This window comes from Budorcas taxicolor, chromosome 8, assembly GCF_023091745.1.
Source record: "Budorcas taxicolor isolate Tak-1 chromosome 8, Takin1.1, whole genome shotgun sequence".
Lineage (NCBI taxonomy): Eukaryota > Metazoa > Chordata > Mammalia > Artiodactyla > Bovidae > Budorcas > Budorcas taxicolor.
The window spans coordinates 104,956,050-104,976,507 of record NC_068917.1 but is presented as its reverse complement, the minus strand read 5'-3'; the positions used below and the strand labels follow the sequence as shown (position 1 = coordinate 104,976,507).

At 35.5% G+C, this 20,458-nt stretch overlaps 1 protein-coding gene across 2 annotated transcripts in view; it reads left to right on the top strand.

Moving 5' to 3' along the window:
- PTBP3 (polypyrimidine tract binding protein 3) overlaps positions 1–20,027 on the top strand; it is an 86,262-nt gene extending 66,235 nt beyond the window's left edge. For both annotated transcript variants that reach the window (XM_052644482.1, XM_052644481.1), the window contains 7 exons: positions 9,619–9,696; positions 11,831–11,976; positions 12,219–12,252; positions 15,081–15,173; positions 15,902–16,118; positions 19,504–19,581; positions 19,722–20,027. In XM_052644482.1, coding sequence (XP_052500442.1) covers positions 9,619–9,696; positions 11,831–11,976; positions 12,219–12,252; positions 15,081–15,173; positions 15,902–16,118; positions 19,504–19,581; positions 19,722–19,854 — 779 coding nt within the window. In that variant the 3' untranslated portion in view covers positions 19,855–20,027. The remainder of the gene's footprint in view (positions 1–9,618; positions 9,697–11,830; positions 11,977–12,218; positions 12,253–15,080; positions 15,174–15,901; positions 16,119–19,503; positions 19,582–19,721) is intronic.
- Positions 20,028–20,458: the final 431 nt, after the last annotated feature.

The window sequence follows — 20,458 nt, the reverse complement described above, 5'->3', positions numbered from 1 at the left end:
TTGTTATCAGCCTCTACTCATATGTACAACTTGACAGAGCCCAAGGTCTTTGTAATTAGCATTTTAATAGCAGGTGATAGAAACGGGCTGTCATTCAAGTTTGCCAAAGCTTGGCTATCAAGTGCAGGACTGCACGTATTCCAGTAATTAAATGCATACTGTTGCTGTAATTAATGTTCTGCATTGTGGGAGGAGGACATTTTAAAAATACGATTAAGAATTTTGGTTTCTGAATATAAAATATCAAACTGTTGCTATCCTTTCTTATTGTGTTAATAAGTCCTTTGTCTTATTGCAAATAGTATGTACATTCTAAGATAAGTAATTTATCAAACAGAACAATACTTTTAGGTGTTGTATGAAAGTTTACTCTGCCTCTCACAAATATTTGACATAGTTCACTATTCCCTCCTTTTTTTCCTCTTGGCTTTGAAAAAGCTACATTTCCACGTCTCTGTTCCTTACTTAACTAGCTGTTCTTTCTTTAAAGATTACCCTTTCAGGTTCTTAAGAGCTAAGTTGTAAGCATTCTGGGGTCTTCCTGATCTGTTTTAGAGATAATATATAATATAATATTATATTATATTAATAGAAAAGCTTGTAAAAATATGTGAATATAGTTTTTTAATTTTTTTTTTCATGAAATGTTTAACATTATTCTACTAATTTCATTTAGTTAGTTGGTTATGGCTGTGCTGGATCTTCGTTGCTGTGTGGGTCTTCCTCTAGTTGCAGCGCGCCGGAGTCCGCTCTCCAGTTGCGGTGGATGCCCTTGTTGCAGAGCATGATCTCTGGTGTATGGGCTTCAGTAGTTGTGACTCTTGAGCTCTAGAGCACAGACTCAGTAGTTGTGTGCCACGGGCTGTTGTTCCATGACATGTGGGACCTTCGTATATCAAAGGTCCTCCTGCATTGACAGGCAGATTCTTTACCACTGAGCCACCAAGGAAGCCCCTGAGTACAGTTTTAAATATCCATACTACCCAGATTAAGAAATAAAGTGTATACCCATACTGTAGAAGTGCCATTTGTACCCCTCTCATTAATTGTGTTCCCATTCTCCCTGCTCCAATATAACTGTAGTCTCAAATTTTTGAGGGTAGTCCTGCTTTTGCTTTTTTGCTTTTCTCCTGTGGTTTGGTTTTGGTTTTTTACTTCTCATTATGCAGCCCTAAGTGCTAGAGATTTTTCTCCTATATTTAGAAGTTTATTTAAATGGAATCACACTGTTTTCCTTTTTGATTCATCTATGTTCACATATGTGGCTCTTGCTTATCCATTTACAACACTGTCAAGTATATAGATTTCCACTGTATGAATATATTATAGTTGGTTTATCTATGCTACTATTGATAGACATTTGGGTTATTTTAGTTTGAGGCCATTATGAACAGTGCTGCTTTGAAATTTTCCCAATTATCAGTGAAGTTAAACTTACGTTTGTTGGCCATTCTTCTTTATGAATTTTCTGTTAATTCCTTAGCCCATTTTTATGTTTAGTTTCTTGTCATTTCTTATTTGTAGGAATTCTTTTAATATCCAAGACACTAGTCTTTTTGTTGGTTTTATGTGTTGCAAATAGTTTCTATCAGTTTTGGCTTTTTGGTTCATTCTCTTCATGGTATTTTTATATGGCCAGATTTACTTGCCATATCCTTTATGTCTGTGTTTTTGTGTCATGTTTAAAAAAATCCTTTATTACTTTGACATTATAAATATAAACACTTAAAAATTCTGAAGTGTATAGTATTTTAGTAACTTTTTATTGCAGTATTTCAAGTTGCAGAAATAGTTGAAAGAATCCCCCATATCCTTCAGATTCTCTGATGATTAACATCACACCACATTTACTTTATCATCTCGCTTTATGTGTGTCTCTGTGTGTGTGGTATTTTTTTCTTCCTCTGAGTCATTGGAAAATAAGTTACAGTAAAAAATAATAATAATAAGTTGCAGGCATGATGTCCCTTCTAAATACTCATTGTGTATTTTCTAAGAACAAGGACATTCTTATGTAAATAACAAAATCAGAAAATTAACAATACCATTATCTAATCCATAGACCTTTTAAAAATTTTGCCAGTTCTGAAAATAATGTTCTTTATAAGAAAATGTTTTTCTAGTAGGGATCCACACCAGTATCAGGCTAATATATTTGTCATGTCTCATGGAGGCCTTTAATTTGGAACATTTCCTCATTCTTTGTCTTTTATGACCTTTAAATTTTTGAAGAGTTCAGGGTTGAGTATTTAGTAGAATGTATCCCAATATGCATGTCTGGGTTTTTGGCTGAAATAATGTTGTGTCTTTCTCATTTCATTACATCAGGAATGCTGCCAGTTTATCCTATTCGTGGTGATGTTAACTTTCTTTGATCACTTAAGGTGGTTTCTTCCAGTTGTCTTACTGTTTTTCTCTTTGTAATTAAAAATACTTTTTTGTAGGGAGGATATGTTGAGACTATATAAACAGCCTGTTTCTTACAACTTTTCACCCTTTAGTTGTTTGTTTTTAAAGATTTTTATTTGATGTGATCCATTTTTAAAGTTTTTATTGATAGTTACAATATTGCTTCCGTTTTATGCTTTGGATTTTTGGACATGAGGCATGTGGGTTCTTAGCTTCCCAATCAGGGACTGAACTTGCTTGCATTGGAAGACGAAGTCTTAACCACTGGACCTCCAGGGAAGTCCTTCTCACCTCAGCTTTAATATCCATTGCCTAAAATAGTTGTCACCGTAATGGTTGTTGCTGTGTTGGTGATTTGCTAATTTTATCTTTCCTCCTGATTTAGTAGCTGGGATTTTATTATAAAGGACTTTTTTTTTTTTACCACTCCATTCATTCATTCATTTTTACTACATTTATGTGATTTAAGGTTTATAATGTGCTACTTTGTATTTACATAGTGTAGTATGATTGCTGGTGTGATATCTATCCCATTGCATAATTTTACTATTACTGTCTATGTTCATTATACTGTGCATTAGCTCTGTATGACTTATTTACTATTCATTCTATTTATTTTTTCACATTAATATGGACTTGTAAATTCTTATTCTATGGCAGTAATTTCATAGTATTGTTTTCCATTTTATGTTCAAACTATCCCAGATTTGGCCAGTGGGAGCCCTTTCATACACGTTTCTGTGGCCTTTTGACATGTCCTCACCATCGTACGCACACTTCATTACTTTCTGGCAGAAGATGTGTCAATTCTTTTTTACTTTCCCTGCCTTAGCACTGTAGTCAGCCATTTCTCCAGTGAGCCCTGGTTCCTTTTAGTGGAAAATAGTATTTGCAAATCAGTATTAAGGCATTATATATTCTCATTGATAATAGGGTATCATTGCTTCTAGAAACTTTAAGTGGATGTGTATGTGTACTTCATAAATATACTTCTCTGTGTGTTTTTAAAAAAACACTGTTACTTCCAATTCTTTTTTTTTTTGATACTTCCGGTTCTAATTGAGCACTGATGCTTCCAATTTAACTGATACTTCCGATTCTAATTGAGCACCCTTTTTTTCATATTGTGATTCCTTTCTTCAGGAATGAGAAATCTAGTTTTCCATTAGCCTCATCATATTTACCCATTTGCTCAATCCTATAATACACAAAAAGTTTCAGAATTGTTAACACATACCATTAACTAGAGATTAATATTTGCATAAGTAGTTTTCTGGGCATTGCTCCAATGGTCTGTTTATTATTTTTGTCATGACCACAAGTCTCAGTGTCTGACAGAGTTAAGTTTCTTACTCTTCAAGAGTATCTTGGCATTTCTTGACCATTTACACTTAGAAATTTTAGGATCAGCTTTTCAAGAGGGGGAAAAAAGCACTCTTAGGGTTTCGATTAGATTATATTGACTTTATAAATCACCTAGAAGACAGTTGATGTCTTCACAATAGAGTCTTCCAGATTTTGAACACTGTGCACCTCTCCATTTGTATATTCTTTAATGTCTTTGAGTAAAGTTTGATGACTTTTCCTATAAAAGTATGTTTACATATGTTTTGTTACAGTTATTCCTAAGAGCTATACTTTTTAGATTCTAATTCTCAACCAGTCTTTTTGATCTGTGTAATTTTGGGCAAATTGCTTAACTGCTCTGTACTTTTGTCTTTTTATATGTGAGATGAACATAATAATAATACTTAAAAGAGTTGTGATGAATATTATATGTGCTAATGTACATAAGAGCTTAGAATGATGCAGTGTAAATTTTAGCCATCATTTGGTTTTCATAGTGTTGCTAATATACAAATGCAGTGTTGTTGTTTCTTGAATTTATATTCAACTTTGGTTAACTCTTCTTTCTCTAAATATTCTAATTTCTTTCTCTTTACTTTAGTAAGATGCATTGAACTTCTAAAATTTACTTAGAAATGGAAAAGTATCTAGAAGAGTGAAAGGAAATAAATGCGAGACTTAACATAAAGTACAGTAATCAAACCACTTTGACAGTGTTGAAAAGATAGATATATAAATCAGTAGAGAAGCATATAGAGTCTAAAATCCACCCACATGTATAGGATGAGCTGATTTTGAGCAAAATTGCCAGTGTAAAAATTCAATAAAGGAGAATCTTCCAATAAGTAGTTTTTGGACAGGTGGATATCCATATTGGAAAAATAAATTTTGATTAGTATCTCACACCATACCGACAGATAGACTTGAAATGGAGCTTAGACCTGTCTGTAAACTTAAACCTAAAAAACTCCTAGAATAAAACATAGGAAGGGGGACTTCCCTGGTGGTCTAGCAGCTAAGGCTCAGTGTGCTTCCACTGCAGGGGACACGAGTTTAATCCCTGGTCAGGGAATTGGAATCCCACATGCTATGCAGTGTGACATGGCCGAAACAAAACCAATAAATAAATAAATAAATCTTAAAAATCACTACGCGAAAATCTTTGCAACCTTGGGATATGCAAACGTTTCTTAGATAAACCACAAAAAGCACAAACCATAAAAGGAAATAATTTATGTATTGTATGTACAGCAACATTTTAAAAGTTCTGTGGCTTGAAAGATACCATCAAGAAAACCGAAAGGCAAGCTTATAGACTTAAAGAAAACAAATTAGTTATATCAGGGTATACAGGGAATTCCCAGTTCAATACTAAGAAAGCAAATCATTAAAAATGGGCAAAAGATTTGAAAAAAATATTTTACAAAAGATGGTATATGAGTGGCAATAAACACATGAAAAGATGCTCAGCATCCCTAGTCATCAGCAAAATGGAAATTAAAATTACTGTAATATATGACTTCATACCCTTGAGCAGCATCTTGATTTGGTGGAGTGTTGTCTCACTGGTCCTAAAAGTGATCTTTTCACATATGCCATCTTCAGACTGTTTCTTTTCTTAGTTTTTGGGATTTTGACTAGACTTGTTAAATTCTCTTACTCTGTTCTGAGTATCTCAAACTTTCTGTCGTGTTTTTTCCTTTATCTCTCCGAGCTTCATCCTGAATAATTCCTTAGGGTCTTTCATTTTATTAATGGTCTCTTCACCTTTTGTCTAATCTGTTGTTAAACTTGTCTGATAATTTTAAATTTCAGCAACTGTGCTTTTTATTTCTAGAAATTTTATTCTTTTTTTAAGTATCATCTGCCTTGTAGATACTTTTCAGCATAGCTTTTATTTTTCCAAACATACCATTTAGAATCCTCATCTGATAATTCCAATGTGTGAAGTCTTTGCAGTTATTTTTCTGCAATTAGATATTTATTTTTCTACTTTCTTCTTTTTGAGTTATTCACTTACTTGGGAAATAACTTGTGAGACTTCTTAGTCTCAAGATGGTATGTTCCTCCAGAAAGAAATTACTTGTTTGCAATATCAAAGGATCTGTGTCTGGAACCATTTCAGTCTAAATCCATCATTTTGTTAATTTTCCCTTGAATTCCTGAGAAATGTGAATTTAGACTGCAAATTTGCATGAGAGCTTACTTTTGGCTAGACCTTTTCAGGAACTTTTTTTTGTCTCTGTTAGACGCAAAGTGAGCTTTTCCTTGTAGTCTTCTGAAGGCAGGAGGAGTAGGTAATGGGATGGGTTATTTTAGGCTTATTCTGTGGCATTAATGTCATGGAGGTCTCCTGTTGACTTCCTTCCTCTTGGGCTGTCCTTGGGATTTGCATCTTGTCCATTAGGCATGAGGATGATAAAACCAAAGCTGTTTGATAGAGTTAGGTTTTTAGCTGGGTTACTCTTAATCATCATGCTAGCCATTAGGTTTTTTTTTTTTTTCTTTTTTAAGATCTTTTTACTGTTCATTGGACATATCTGCCACAAGGTTGGTCTTTATTATTTAGTCTGCTACTATATCCACATTTTTAAAAAACAATAATTGGACCTTTTTTCCATAATATATATTGTTTGTAATGTTTCAAATATCTTTGCATTTTGTCTAGTGACTCATAATTTATATAATAATCCTCCAATTTAGACATTAAGCTTGTTTCTTTAGGGTTTGCTACTATAAATAATAGCACTGAGAAACACTAAAACACTGATAACCTGATTTCATAGATAAAAATGTTATCTATTTATATTACCTTATTTGCTATTGGTAATACATTTTCCAAATGTAAAATACCTGTGATATAGCTATTCAAATCTTAAACCTTTTCCTTTAAAGTTTGTGTAAACCAATGTCTAATAGGTTAATTTGCTAAAATGTTTCTGTTCCTGCTTACTTGAGGAATGTAGATTTATGGAAACTTTACAAATGTTTCTTTTGTCAAATATTAACAAATGTTCTTGTACTTGGAAACAGTTATTTAAAATTTGGCCCTGGAACAGTTTGCCAGTTCTTTCATTTATTGCTGTTGAAGGTTCAGTGAGAGTTTATATCAAAAATGTTCCTCATTTCTCTCAAACCTACTGCATATCTTCTGCCTCATACCACCTCCCCCCATAACCACTTGTATTAGACTTGTTTTGTTTTAAAAGTACCTCCCTTGCCTTTCTGACAAATCTGTGACTTACAGTAATTAATGTTTATTCCTCTCACATAACTGACACCTAAACAACTGTGAATCAACTTTTGCAAACTTCCCTCACATGTCTTTTTGATCAAGGGTCCAGGCCAAAGGTGTCACTCCATTTGAGACGTGGCATTCTCGTGGCAGAGGGTGAAAAAAATCAGAGAGCTAGTGTAAACCCATAATGCTTTTGAACGCTTCTGTATAGCAGTCTGTGTCATGACTGTCTGTATGTTCCTGTCATGTGATTGAATGCAGTCGTGTTCCATACAGATGTATGTTCTGCAGGAGACACTGCAAGTCACATAACTAGCCAGAGTTAGATGGAAGGGTCAAGTGAATACTTGGCAACCATATTTCTTCTTTCATTTAACTTTCAGTGTAAATTTTCATAATAACTCATATCCATATTGAAGTGTCTCTGGTAAGTCTCCCTCTATGCCTTAAAATAGTTATTTGTTACGAAAATGAATCATTTTACGTATGAGCTTCAGCCTACTTAAATATAAGGTTAGCAAGGGCAGAGGTTCTTGTATGCATTATTCAGTGCTTCCTTAGTGCCAGAGGGGTGCTTGCCTCCTAATGTGCTTTCAGTGATATTTCTCTTATTTCATCACTCTTGTCAGTTCTCATTTTTGTGTCTTCATTTATTGTCAGTTATCTCTGCTAGCTCTGTCCCTGAAGTCTCTTTATGATTATGTTTTCTTGAATTATTTTAATAAATCATAGCACATATTTAACAAATTCTGTTAAATAATTCTCTTTAATGAAGAGAATAAACGTACGTGATCTTTTAACTCCTCTGGAAAACTCAGCCTACATACTTGCTATAAATATGCATATCACCCTATCATTAAAAAAAAAAACAAATCCCTCCCTTTGAATCATACAATCTAGCTTCTCGCTATTGCTCTAGAACTATCGCTTCCAGTTTATGTTTCTCACTCTCCCTGACTTTTATTGAACCCCTCTCCCTGAAATCCCATCTCTGGATCCTGAGGGACTATGATTCTTTGTTTTGTTTTCTGAGGCTGTTCTCTCTGTCTCTTTTCCTTAGAATGCTCCTCTTCCACCTAAGTGTGCTGATACTCCCAGGCTCTCTTTTTAGCTTTCTTCATTTCTTATCTTGTGCCCTTTTTAGTGGAGTTCTTCTTCATATGGCTTTTATATTTATTTCTATATAGATGATTTACAAATCTGTATCTTGTAATAGTTGGAAATTCTGAGTTTACCCCCTCATTTCCACTTATGGCATTGCCATTTGAATGTCTTAGTATCACCTTGACCTTAATTTGTCCTAACTCAAATTGTTTTCTTAGTAATAATGATTCCACCGTTTAGAGCTAACTCATGTATTTGTTGATGGTGCCCAGTCGCCAGGCTTCTAAATGGAGAAGGAATATCAGCCTTTGTTTGGCATCTGGTACACACTAAGCACTCAGTTCAGTTCAGTCGCTCAGTTGCATCCGACTCTTTGTGACCCCATGAATCGCAGCACGCCAGGCCTACCTGCCCATCACCAACTCCCGGAGTTCACTCAAACTCACGTCCATAGAGTCAGTGATGCCATCCAGCCATCTCATCCTCTGTCGTCCCCTTCTCCTGCCCCCAGTCCCTCCCAGCATCAGAGTCTTTACCAGTGAGTCAACTCTTCGCATGAGGTGGCCAGAGTACTAGAGTTTCAGCTTTAGCATCATTCCTTCCAAAGAAATTACAGGGCTGATCTCCTTCAGAATGGACTGGTTGGATCTCCTTGCAGTCCAAGGGAAACTCAAAAGTCTTCTCCAACACCACAGTTCAAAAGCATCAATTCTTCGGCGCTCAGCCTTCTTCACAGTCCAACTCTCACATCCATACATGACCCCTGGAAAAACCATAGCCTTGACTAGACAGACCTTTGTTGGCAAAGTAATGTCTCTGCTTTTGAATATGCTGTCTAGGTTGGTCATAACTTTTCTTCCAAGGAGTAAGCGTCTTTTAATTTCATGGCTGCAGTCACCATCTGCAGTGATTTTGGAGCACTGCTTTTCACTTAATGTCCAGCTCAAGTTTTACTTGCTGAGAAGCCTTCAAACAGTCCCAGAGATCCTTGGCAATCCCTTCTTCTTAGACCACTTGCAGTATATTTGTATTTAAACCTCTAGATCCTCAGCATGTGAATCTTCTGTAATTCATAATTTTAGTTTATAAATCCTCTCAAAGGCAAAGATTTTTATTTCATATTTCTTTTTATCAGCACAGTACCCCAGCAGTACAGTATAGTTTAGTGAATATTTGATGATATTTACATAGAAACAGTGCTCTAAATAAGGTCAGGAATATCAGCCTAAATAACAAAACCAGATAAACTAAAACTAAGTAGCAAACTAATAACTCAGAATGAAATATTAATACCATTCTATCTGTAGTCTTGAACCTTGAACCCAGTTGAAAGGGATTAGCCTCTGGAAGTGGCAGAGGCTCTTATACAACACAACAAGGATCATCTGTTTGTTGGACAAATCTTTACTCCATGATAGAATCTCTCTGTCAACAATATACCCTCATATGGCCATTTTATTGTGTTGATAACCATCTTTTTAGAAGGTAGTGTATTTATTTCAGCTTCTTTTCCCCATTAGGTGCACCAGGAATCATTTCCTCACCATATGCAGGGGCTGCTGGCTTTGCCCCCGCTATTGGATTTCCTCAAGCTACAGGTGACTTTTTTAAAGTTAAAGTTGAAATGATTTCTTAATGATGATTTATATATTCTAGAACTTATCAGAATGAAAGATATGAGCATGTTTGAAGGATTTACCAAAAAAGCATTACGTGTGTCAATCATGGAAGTGGCTCATGGACAATAGACGATTGTACAGCTTCCTTGTGTTTATAAATAATTCTCTCTGGTTTCATTCCCAGCACTAAAATTCTGTTATCTGTTCTGCATCATACATACTTGCCATTGGCACAGATAACTATAGGTTGACTATATTAAATAACCTTAGGTTTGTCTCTTTGGTTATGATATAAAATAGCGGAGCTGCTTGCTGATAAGCAGCTCAATTACATGTTAAACAGACTGCTGTCTTACTTATCTTTGTGTCCTTACTGACTTTAATGGCATTCAGTACTTATTATGCAGACAGCAAACATTTGAATTAATAAACATTGACTATTTTATCTGTAAGTACTTTTTTTAAAAAAATTAATGGATTTGGAAGTTTACTATAGAGGATATGCATGCTATTTTATTTCAGAAAAAAAGTACATGTATACACATTTTTTTCTTTAGCTAATGAAAATAAGAGAGAGAACAATCCGTTAATACTTTGATAATGACTCTGACTCTTCCAAATAATAAACAAAATGAATTTGATAATAAGAAAAAATACTTTATGGTTTTGTGCTTAAAGAAAATACTTGAGGTTGGTGATTGGAAGAGTGATGCAGTGTTAAGTCTAGTCTACATATTACCTTTATAGCTTCCAGCTGATCTGTGAATGTAACTGTTTTAAGCTGCAGCGTAGCTACGTTCTGACAATGATCTTAGTATCCTCCCTTTCTAAGTCTGAGAATTGTAACTCTTCTATTCAGGAGAGAGGATGAAGTTAACTAAAAAGAAAGAGTGATTTAAAAGGTTGAGATTTATTCAAGTTTTAGGATTTTTGGTGGTTTTAAGACATTTTAACATATGTTTAATTAGTGAGTGCTCTTATCTATCTCATGAAAATGAAGGCATTATACATTGTGTTTACGTATTTGAAGCTCCCAAGAGTTACACATTTGGAGGTAGTGATACATGGTTTCCTTTATTTTAGGTATTTTTTTGACATGCTGTATCTATAAAACACTGTAGTAGATGTTAAGAAAGAGAAAAAAAATGCATAAAGAGGGCTCCTGAGTTGATAAGGCTTTCCAGGTGTAATAGGGGGATATATGCACACACATGATTTGTGATAAAGTGGCCAGACTCTATTATAAGGAATTTTGAACTTAAAGAATCAATACATTAAAGAATTGGCTCATTTTACATCAACTTGGCATTTTATCTTATGTAGTTTTTAAGCTGAGAATACAAATAGTTGGACCTTGTGAGGAAGTGTAGTGTGTTATGTATTGTATGTAGTGTCAATATTCTAGTATTACAGGGCTTTCAGTAGCTTCTGCAGTATCTAGGGGAATAGAGAGCTCTGAAAATTCTTGCTCCAAAAGAATATTGAATTCCATAAATTTGTTGTTGATGGTAATAATTTTTACAAGGTTACAAAATGTTTTTTTCCCCATGCAGAATACATGTATACAATTTACCTGTTTTAGATGTACACCTCAGTGATTTTTAATAAATTTACAGAGATGTACAGCCATTATTACCACAATCCAATTTTAGAACATGCATTACTACCTAGCTTGCAAATATGTGACTTCTGCTGAAGGGCTTTTAGAATGTATATATGTAAACACACACACACATATATATATGATTTAATGGTAGAAGTCAATATGAAAATTCATCTGCTTTAGGGAAATGTATTGGAATATATCTATTACAAGAAATAGAAGGGATACTGGTAGTTATAGACCCTTGTAAAAAAGCTCATGGCTTTAAGACTGGTGAATTTGGTTGGTCTGCAAAGTGTTATATAAATAATAGAGTATTAAGGATCATACTGTCAACAAATGAGGAACTCTACCCCCCGAGTCTGGATTGACCTTTGTTATCCTTATGGTAGCTTTGAAACATTTTCTTCTCTATTTTTGCTTTTGCTTTCATTTGTTTTCTTACGTTGCATCAAGTGTTATAATTCTCCAGATAACTAGAATACAAAATGCTTCTGCTGTTTCATAAAGGTCTGTCAGTCCCAGCTGGACTAGGTCCCGGAGCGCTCGGTCCCCTTGCAATCACCTCCTCCGCTGTCACTGGAAGGATTGCCATTCCCGGGGCTGGTGGTATGCCAGGAAATTCCGTTCTGCTTGTCACCAATCTTAATCCTGATGTGAGTTGGAAAGTATCATATGTAAAAAGTCTTTCAGGAGGAAATACTGTAGCTTCTGACTTTTAGTTGAATTCAAATGGAAATGTTTAAGAATTTGTGTTAAAGTTCATCACTAGTATATATAAAGAAGCATGTAGAAAAGCAACACTTTAAACACAGTCAACTCTCGTTTTTACAAGTAAACTTTTAAAAAATTTTTAGTTAATGAGACCCTTATATTTTGTGTTCTCCTTTTCAAACAGCTTATCACACCACATGGACTTTTTATACTATTTGGTAAGTAATTTCTTTTGCATTGCTGGTTTTGTTTTTTTTTTTTTAGCTATGATGTGAATTGAGCCCATTGCATCATTCAGTAATACTACTGCTGTGTGCCAATTAGTGTGTTTGAGGATAGAATAACAAGGAACATTTGTTAAGTCATTATAGATACAACAAAGTTTTATAAAAAGGGAAACAGATTGTAATAAGAACATACAGCTGGAAGACCTAACCTTGCTGAGGGAATCAAAGATGATGTACAGAGAAATGATAGTTAAGCTAACTTGTGAGAAATGAGGAAGTGTTACATCACCCAGGCAGAAAGGGAGGGCAAATGTCCATTCACAGATACTAGCAGTGAGAGACAGAGCTCTTGGAACATGGAAATGAAGGAAACTCAGTGGAGAGTATAAGGGAGAGACTTGTTGAAGCTGGACAGACGAATAGGGGACAAGGCCATTAAGAGCTTTGTAAACTATATTAAGGAGCTTGGTTTTTAACCTAAGAACAATTGGAATCCATAATAAGATTCAGATTTTAAAAATAATCCCTAGACTTTTTAATAGTGTACCTCTCTCAGTTAAAAAAAAAAAATTTAACATGTACTCCTAGTCTATACATGATTAATTAATCATAAATTTCATCAATCTTTTACTGTACTCTTTATGTATAGTTTTATGTTACAAACAGAAATACAAGAACCATGAAGTAAGCAATGTTTAATATTTTAAAGATTTTTATTAATGAAAGTTTTTTAAATAAAAATATTGTTAACATTTAGTGAGAAATAAGATTTAATATGCTTCATTACTTTCAAAAACCTTTTTCACTTTGAATCAGTATTCCAAAATCTGATTCTAAATTCACTTTATTTTTTTACTTGATGGTTGTCGTAACTGAAAAAGCTACCCCATAAGGATACACAGGGAAATTCCCTGGCAGTCCAGTGGTTAGGACTCAGTACTTCACTGCTAGGTTCTGGGTCCAGTCTCTGGTTGGGTAACTGAGCTCCTGCAAGTCACGTGACATGGCCAAGAAAACATTTTAATTGAAAAATATAAAAATGTGGTATGAATGAAAGTGTTGCATTGTTGCTGTACTGATTAAGATACTAGTTTTTTAGTCTAATCCACTAAATTTTGATGTATTTTACTTGGAAAAAGTTCCATGTTTCCTTTGGTTAAATTGGTTGATTTTGAAATCTATTATATTAGAATAATGGGGCTAAAGCTCACTAATAATCTTCATTTGGAAAAATTTTTAATAGAATGAGAAATTGTTTCAAATTTTTTGAGTGGATAATAGGTTTTTTTAACAGTGTCTTTCAGATATAATTTACAGCCATACAGTTCACTAACTTAGGTATACAACTAAGCGATTTTTAGTCAGTGTACAGAGTTGTGCAGCCATCACCAGAGTTCAATTTGAGAACATCTCTGTCACCCCACAGAGATACTTCATACTCAGGTGCAGTTTCTATAATAGTTTCTATTCATAATACATTTATGTGATTATCAGTAGCAAAATCATGTGTTCATGCTAAATTTTCATATGTCTCTTTAGTAGCCAGAGCACATTTCTTTCCAAAAATAGTTAATTTCTCACTAATTTAGAAAAAGTCACCCTCAGCTTGAAATACAAATTGTATGTTATTTTTTAAAGGCTATTTATTTTGGCCAGGAGGGACAGGGAAGCCTGGTGTGCTGCAGTCCATGGAGTGCAAAGAGTTGGACACTACTGAGCGACTGAGCAACAATATTTCAGCCACTTGTCATTTCTGAAAAGGACAGCAAATTTGGGACATTTACATATATAAACATATTTTTTTTAGCTACTGTTTATCTCTCAGTTTAGTTGCTTGTAGGGGCTTGCCCATAGATAACCAGTTCTCCTTTGTGTGCCCTGAAGGTTGTCCTAGTCATTCTCTCATCCTGTTACACAGTATGGTAACGGTGCTACTGTTTAAGGATCTTATTTTTACGATATTGGTGATACCCTGTTCCATATGAACTGCAAAATATTTTAGCACACTAAATGGAAAAAAATGAGCAAATGTCCTTCACATTGTAGAAAGTTTCCACCTATAATTTCTTCTATATGATGAAAATTAGTAAAATGTAGTTTTTCATATAGGTTTATATAAACAAATCAGGATAAATAACAGTTTATTATCCTCTCGGGCTTCGCTGATAGTTCAGTCGATAAAGAATCCACCTACAATACGGGAGACCCTGGTTTGATTTCCTGGTTCGGGAAGACCCACTGGAGAGTAGATCGACTACCCACTCCGGTATTCTGGCCTGGAGAATTCCATGGACTGTGTGGTCCATAGGGTTACGAAGAGTCGGGCACAACTAAGCGGCTTTCACTTTCATTATTGTCCCACACCCCAGTGAATCGTTTTGCCTGCTTTTTGGGATGTGGGACCCACTTTGGGGAACACAGTGTAGAAAAATTAGATGTAATGAGATCAGTTTGTGAGGTTGTTGTGATTGTCCAGTTGTCACATAGTGATAATTGCTTCGATGGTAGGGAGGATGGGAAAAGTGGACAAATGTGAGCTTTTTAGGCCATAGAATCAATGAGTACTGGTAGTTGATAGGATGTAAGAACTTAAGGAAAGGAGTAGGTCAAAAGATGACTCCCAGGTGTCTGACCAGAGCAAATACATGCATGATGATACTGTTTATCAAGAGAGTTAGTGAGCACAGGAGGGGACAGAAAGGGGAGATGAGTCGGTTTGGAATATATTAAATTTGAAGTATTTATGAGACATCCACGTGAAGGGATTAATTGAACACTATACAGTCAACACTAAAAAACTATTTTGTCTTTTTAATTAGGAGTATATGGTGATGTACATCGAGTGAAGATAATGTTTAATAAGAAAGAAAATGCCCTGGTTCAGATGGCAGATGCAAATCAAGCTCAACTAGGTACTAGTGATTAGTAATAGTCATTATTATATGTGCATATTATATGCTCCTTTTGTATGTGAATTTTCCTATGAAGTAAACTTACAGCTTAAGTAGAAAAAGTTCCTCTTTATGTCAGTGTCTGCAGTATTATTTGGATCTGCTTACATTTTAAGATTTAAAAATGTTTAAAACTCTTTGAAGTGCATTTATCTGTTTGAACATATCATTGATGTTTAGAGCTTTGACTCTAGGATTTTTCCATTAGCTTTAAACTAATAAACATGACTTGTTTTCTTTCATTTGTTTGCTTGTTTTCCTGTTAAGTTTTCTAGAACTGTTGCTTAAAAGTTCATAATGATAGTATAAGAAAGTGTCATTTTGCTATTTCACCCTTCATTATTATAGTGGCTGCTGAAATATTACTAGTCAGACTTTTATTTTAAAAAGCTTTACTTGAGATTAATTTATTCAGTAGCCACTTCCTGAGCTTATGTTATATTTCAGGCATTCTGAAATGTTTTAGCATTCTGCTAGGAAAATAGGTATTTTTTGTTGTATTGCTTTTCATTATGGTAAAATCAACTCATTTAATATTTTTTCATATATAAGAGTTCTTAAATTTAAAACTGTTTAAGCCCTCAAACTGATAATATAATTTTAAATGACTAAATAAAAAGAATTATGATAGTTTTACAGAGACTCTACCTTAATATCCAGAATTTCCTTATTTTCTTGTTATGCACCAGCAATGAACCATCTGAGCGGTCAAAGACTTTATGGGAAAGTGCTTCGTGCTACACTGTCCAAGCATCAAGCAGTTCAGCTTCCTCGAGAGGGACAAGAAGACCAAGGTCTGACTAAGGATTTTAGCAATAGTCCTTTGCATCGCTTTAAAAAACCTGGCTCTAAAAACTTCCAGAATATTTTTCCCCCATCAGCTACTCTGCATCTTTCCAACATCCCGTATGTATCTTAATTTGTTACTATTCATTTCAGTGATAAATAATCTAGAGTATATGGTTTGGGGAGATAACTGAAATTATTAACGTAGTAGTAGAAATTCACTAATTTATGTCAGATGATTTATTTGCCATCATGTCTTAAGAAGTTTATCTAAACTTACACTCCAAAAGTAAAGGTAGCAGTGTTTAAAATTTTTCTTTCCAAACAGGGAAGGGCAAAATTACATTTATGCAGAGATATTCCATTGGTACATACTTATTCATCGTTCCATAGAAGAAAAGACCCTTCAGCAACCAGCATAGCAAAATCAAATAATTTATGTTTTTAAGAATTTGGTAAGCTTCCCAGGTGGCTCAGTGGTAAAGAATCTGCCTGCCAGTGCAGGAGGCACAGGAGACATAAGTTCAACCCCTGGGTTGGAAATATCCCCTGGAGTAGGAAATGGCAACCTTCTGCAGTATTCTTGCCTGGAAAATGCCGTGGACAGAGAAGCCTGGTGGTCTACAGCCCATGGGGTTACAAAGAGTCAGAGGCAACTGAGCATGCACGCAGGAATTTGGTAAAACTGAATTCTCTGTTTTTTAACCTACAAGCCACATATATATCTAAAAGCTAGAAATTATTTTCTTACAACCAGTCTGTAGTAACCAGTGTTGTAGCAGACTTGTTCTTTAGCCATCATCTAGCTTAGAGACTGACATGACAGACTACAGCCCATGGGCCAAATCCACCTGTAAGGCCCATGAGCTAAGACTAGCTTTTACATGTTAAGTGGTTGGGGAAAAACACAAGAATAATGTTTCATGATTTGAGAAAATTACATAAAATTTCACCTTCCATGAGAAAAGTTTCAGGGAACACAGCCACATTTATTGATTTATGTATTAGCTATGGCTGCTTTTGAGCCAATACGACAAAGCTGAATTGTTTAGAATAGAGACGGTGTGGTCATCAAAGCCTAAGAAATGTAAAACAGGAAATCCCAGTTTTAATTTGTGAAATCCTTGACCAAAAAAGATGACAGTTTTATATAACATGGAGGAGAATAGCTTTGGAAAGAAAGGGTAAAAGTTGGGGGGTATAGTTGTATGCGAGCATGTGTATGAAAAGTTAAAAGGGAATGGAAGAGCCTACAGTTCTGAGACATTTCTGAAAATGAGAATGGCCATTGAATAGGAACAGAAAATAATCATTTAAAATACCGTTGAATGCCCAGACTCCTCACTAGTCTCCAATTAGGCACATGGAGAAACTTTGCATCTGAATTGGGCAGTGGCTCAAGCCTTATGCCTTCCAGGCAACAGGAGGAGTCGCTTTAGGAAAAAAATCTCAATTATGTGCATCTAGAAATTTAGCACCTCATTACTACAGAATGAGCGAGTGAGGCAACATATTTAAAGACTAAAGCAGGCTCCCTCTTAAGGACATTTATCCAGGAGGTGGTCTCAGGTTGCAGCCTACACTGGGCATGTAGGTAGGAGAAAGAAAGTATGTTAATGTATTTTTTAACCATCTACCAAGTATTGGGCACTGTGCTGGTGTCTTACATGCATTACCTCATTTAATCTCCGTCATAATCTTCTTTTTAAAATTGTGGTTAAATACATAACCATTTTAACCATTTTGGAGTGTGTGTTTCAGTGTAGACTCACATTATATACTTTCATAGTGTGCAACTATCACTTGTATCCATCTGTAAATCCTTGTCATCATCTCAGATTGAAGTTCTGTACCCATTAGACAATATCTCTCTGTTTCTCTCTGCCCTGTCCTTGGTAACCACCATTCTGTGTTCTGTCTGTAGCAGTTTATCCATAATAACCTTTGGAGTAAAGGTTGTTAGTTTCATTTTAACACTGAAAGTGAGAGGCTCAGATTAAGTAACTTACTCAGGAGTGACATACCAGGTGAATGGCCCATAGGATGTGCATTCAGATCTCTCTGCTAGCAGAGCCAGTTGTTGTTCTGTAAGACCATCCTTGCTGGCAGTTGTGAAATGAGGAAGAGTCTGCTTTTAGTCAGCGGACTGTCATGTGGTAGACCACCATCTTAGCTGTCCACTGGTGTGTAAGCAGATCACTCCAAAACCTAACAGCTTAACACAATAGTAGATGTTCTTTGTCTCAAACTGTTACTGTGAGTCAGGAATCCACAAGTGGCTTAGGTTTTGGCTAAGTCTCCCACAAAATAGCATCTGAAGGCTGTAATGGGGCTAGAGTCCACTTCCAGAGTGGCTCCCTCATATGCTTAGTCAGTTCCTTGCCACAAGGACCTGTGGTAGGGCTACTTGGCTGTCTTCATGAAAAGGCAGCTGGTTTCTTCCTGAGCTAATCATTCCAGAAGTGGCAAGGTGGAAATCACAGTGTCTCTCAGCCTCAGAAGGCACGCGTCATTTCTATAATACCCTGAGGGTTACAGAGGACATCTTTATTCTGTATGGGAGAGGAGTACCCAAAGGGTATAAATACTAGGAGGCAAGTGTAATGATTGGCACATATACACGTTTGTAATTATCCTGAAAGTAATTGAAAAGATACTGGACTAATAGTGGACTATAGAAGACAAATCAGAGCTAGGGAAGGGGCTTGGAAGTACTGCTGCTAAGTCGCTTCAGTCGTGTCCGACTCTGCAACCCCATAGACGGCAGTCCACCAGGCTCCCCCATCCCTGGGATTCTCTAGGCAAGAATACTAAAGTGGGTTGCCATTTCCTTCTCCAATGCATGAAATTGAAAAGTCAAAGTGAAGTCGCTCAGTCGTGTCTGACTCTTAGCAACACCATGGACTGCAGCCTACCAGGCTCCTCCATCCATGGGATTTTCCAGGCAAGAGTACTGGAGTGGGGTGCCATTGCCTTCTCCATTGAAAGTACTAGTTAGGTACTAAAGCCTTATGGGTAATAATCCCATTGAAAGAGTAAATATAAAAAGATTATCTTGTTCTTTAGATACTGCCCATGTCTTATGCAAAAGAATTGAAACAAAATTCCATTGTCTGAAGACATGCATGCATCAATCTTGAACATCTTTTTTTTTTTTTTTGCGACTCTATGGAAAACCCAACAGGCTCCTCTGTCCATTGGATTTTCCAGGCAAGAATACTAGAGTGGTTTGCTCTTTCCTCCTCCAGGGGATCTTCCCGACCCAGGGATCAAACCCAAGTCTCATCTTCTTCATTGCAGGCAGATTTTTCACCACTAAGCCGTCGGGGAAGCCCAACCTTGAAGATCTTTAAAGGCACTTGCAAATGATATCTTCATTGCGTGGCTTTATGGTCTTTGTAATGTGAGGTATTCTAGAGACCTAATGATGTCAGGAGTTAATCTTTGCTTCATTTGAAAATTAGGGATAAGATAGTTGACTCTCTCTGTGATGATGTTTTCACAGCCCCTCTGTTACAGTAGATGACCTGAAGAATCTTTTCACAGAAGCTGGATGTTCAGTGAAGGCTTTTAAATTCTTCCAGTAAGTCCATTCTTTTAAAAAATACATTAACATGATTTGCAAATGTTTATGGTAATTTAATGAAATCTTCTAGGGTTGGGGAAGAGGTTTGTAGGCAAAATTAATTCTGTGTACTTTTTCTGTTTCTTCTGCCACTTTAGGAAAGATCGCAAAATGGCACTCATTCAGTTGGGATCTGTGGAAGAAGCAATCCAGGCCCTCATTGAGCTTCATAACCATGACCTTGGAGAAAATCATCACCTCAGAGTTTCCTTCTCAAAATCTACAATCTGACTTTTCTGTGAATTTTTCTCCTAAGACTGGACCATAATTTCAGTAAAACCTTCAGACATAGACTGAAGCAGCTCAAGACCAATTCTGCCTCTTTTTCAAAAATAACTCTTTCTGACTTTGATGTTAAAGTATATTAAAAAAATCAAGGGATGTTCTCTTTTCCCATTTCTCCCCTCTGCCAGTATGTCGTCAGAGGCGTGTTTTTCCTTTGTACCATTGTTTCTAAAATGAAAATAATCTTCAGGAAAAAAATTTTTTCCAGTAATTTAATTCCTGTATTAAATTGGATTTCAAGAGGACAGACTTTCTTTTAATTTGGGTCCAGATCAGCCTTATACAACATTTCTAAACTCCTTTGTACTTTGAAAAATTTGAACATATAGACTTTTAAAATTACTTGACATAAGTAATTTAAATGACCTACAACCAAGTTTTTAACTTTATGATTCAGAAGTTTGAGTCCTGTAGGAAACTATGTTCTCTTATAAGTTATAACAGTTATTTGGCATATATTGATACTTACTATACATAAATGGGTTGTATTGGAAGCAAATTGATAAACTTGCATGTTTTCTTTCAAATTTCTTTTTTCCACTGTAAGACA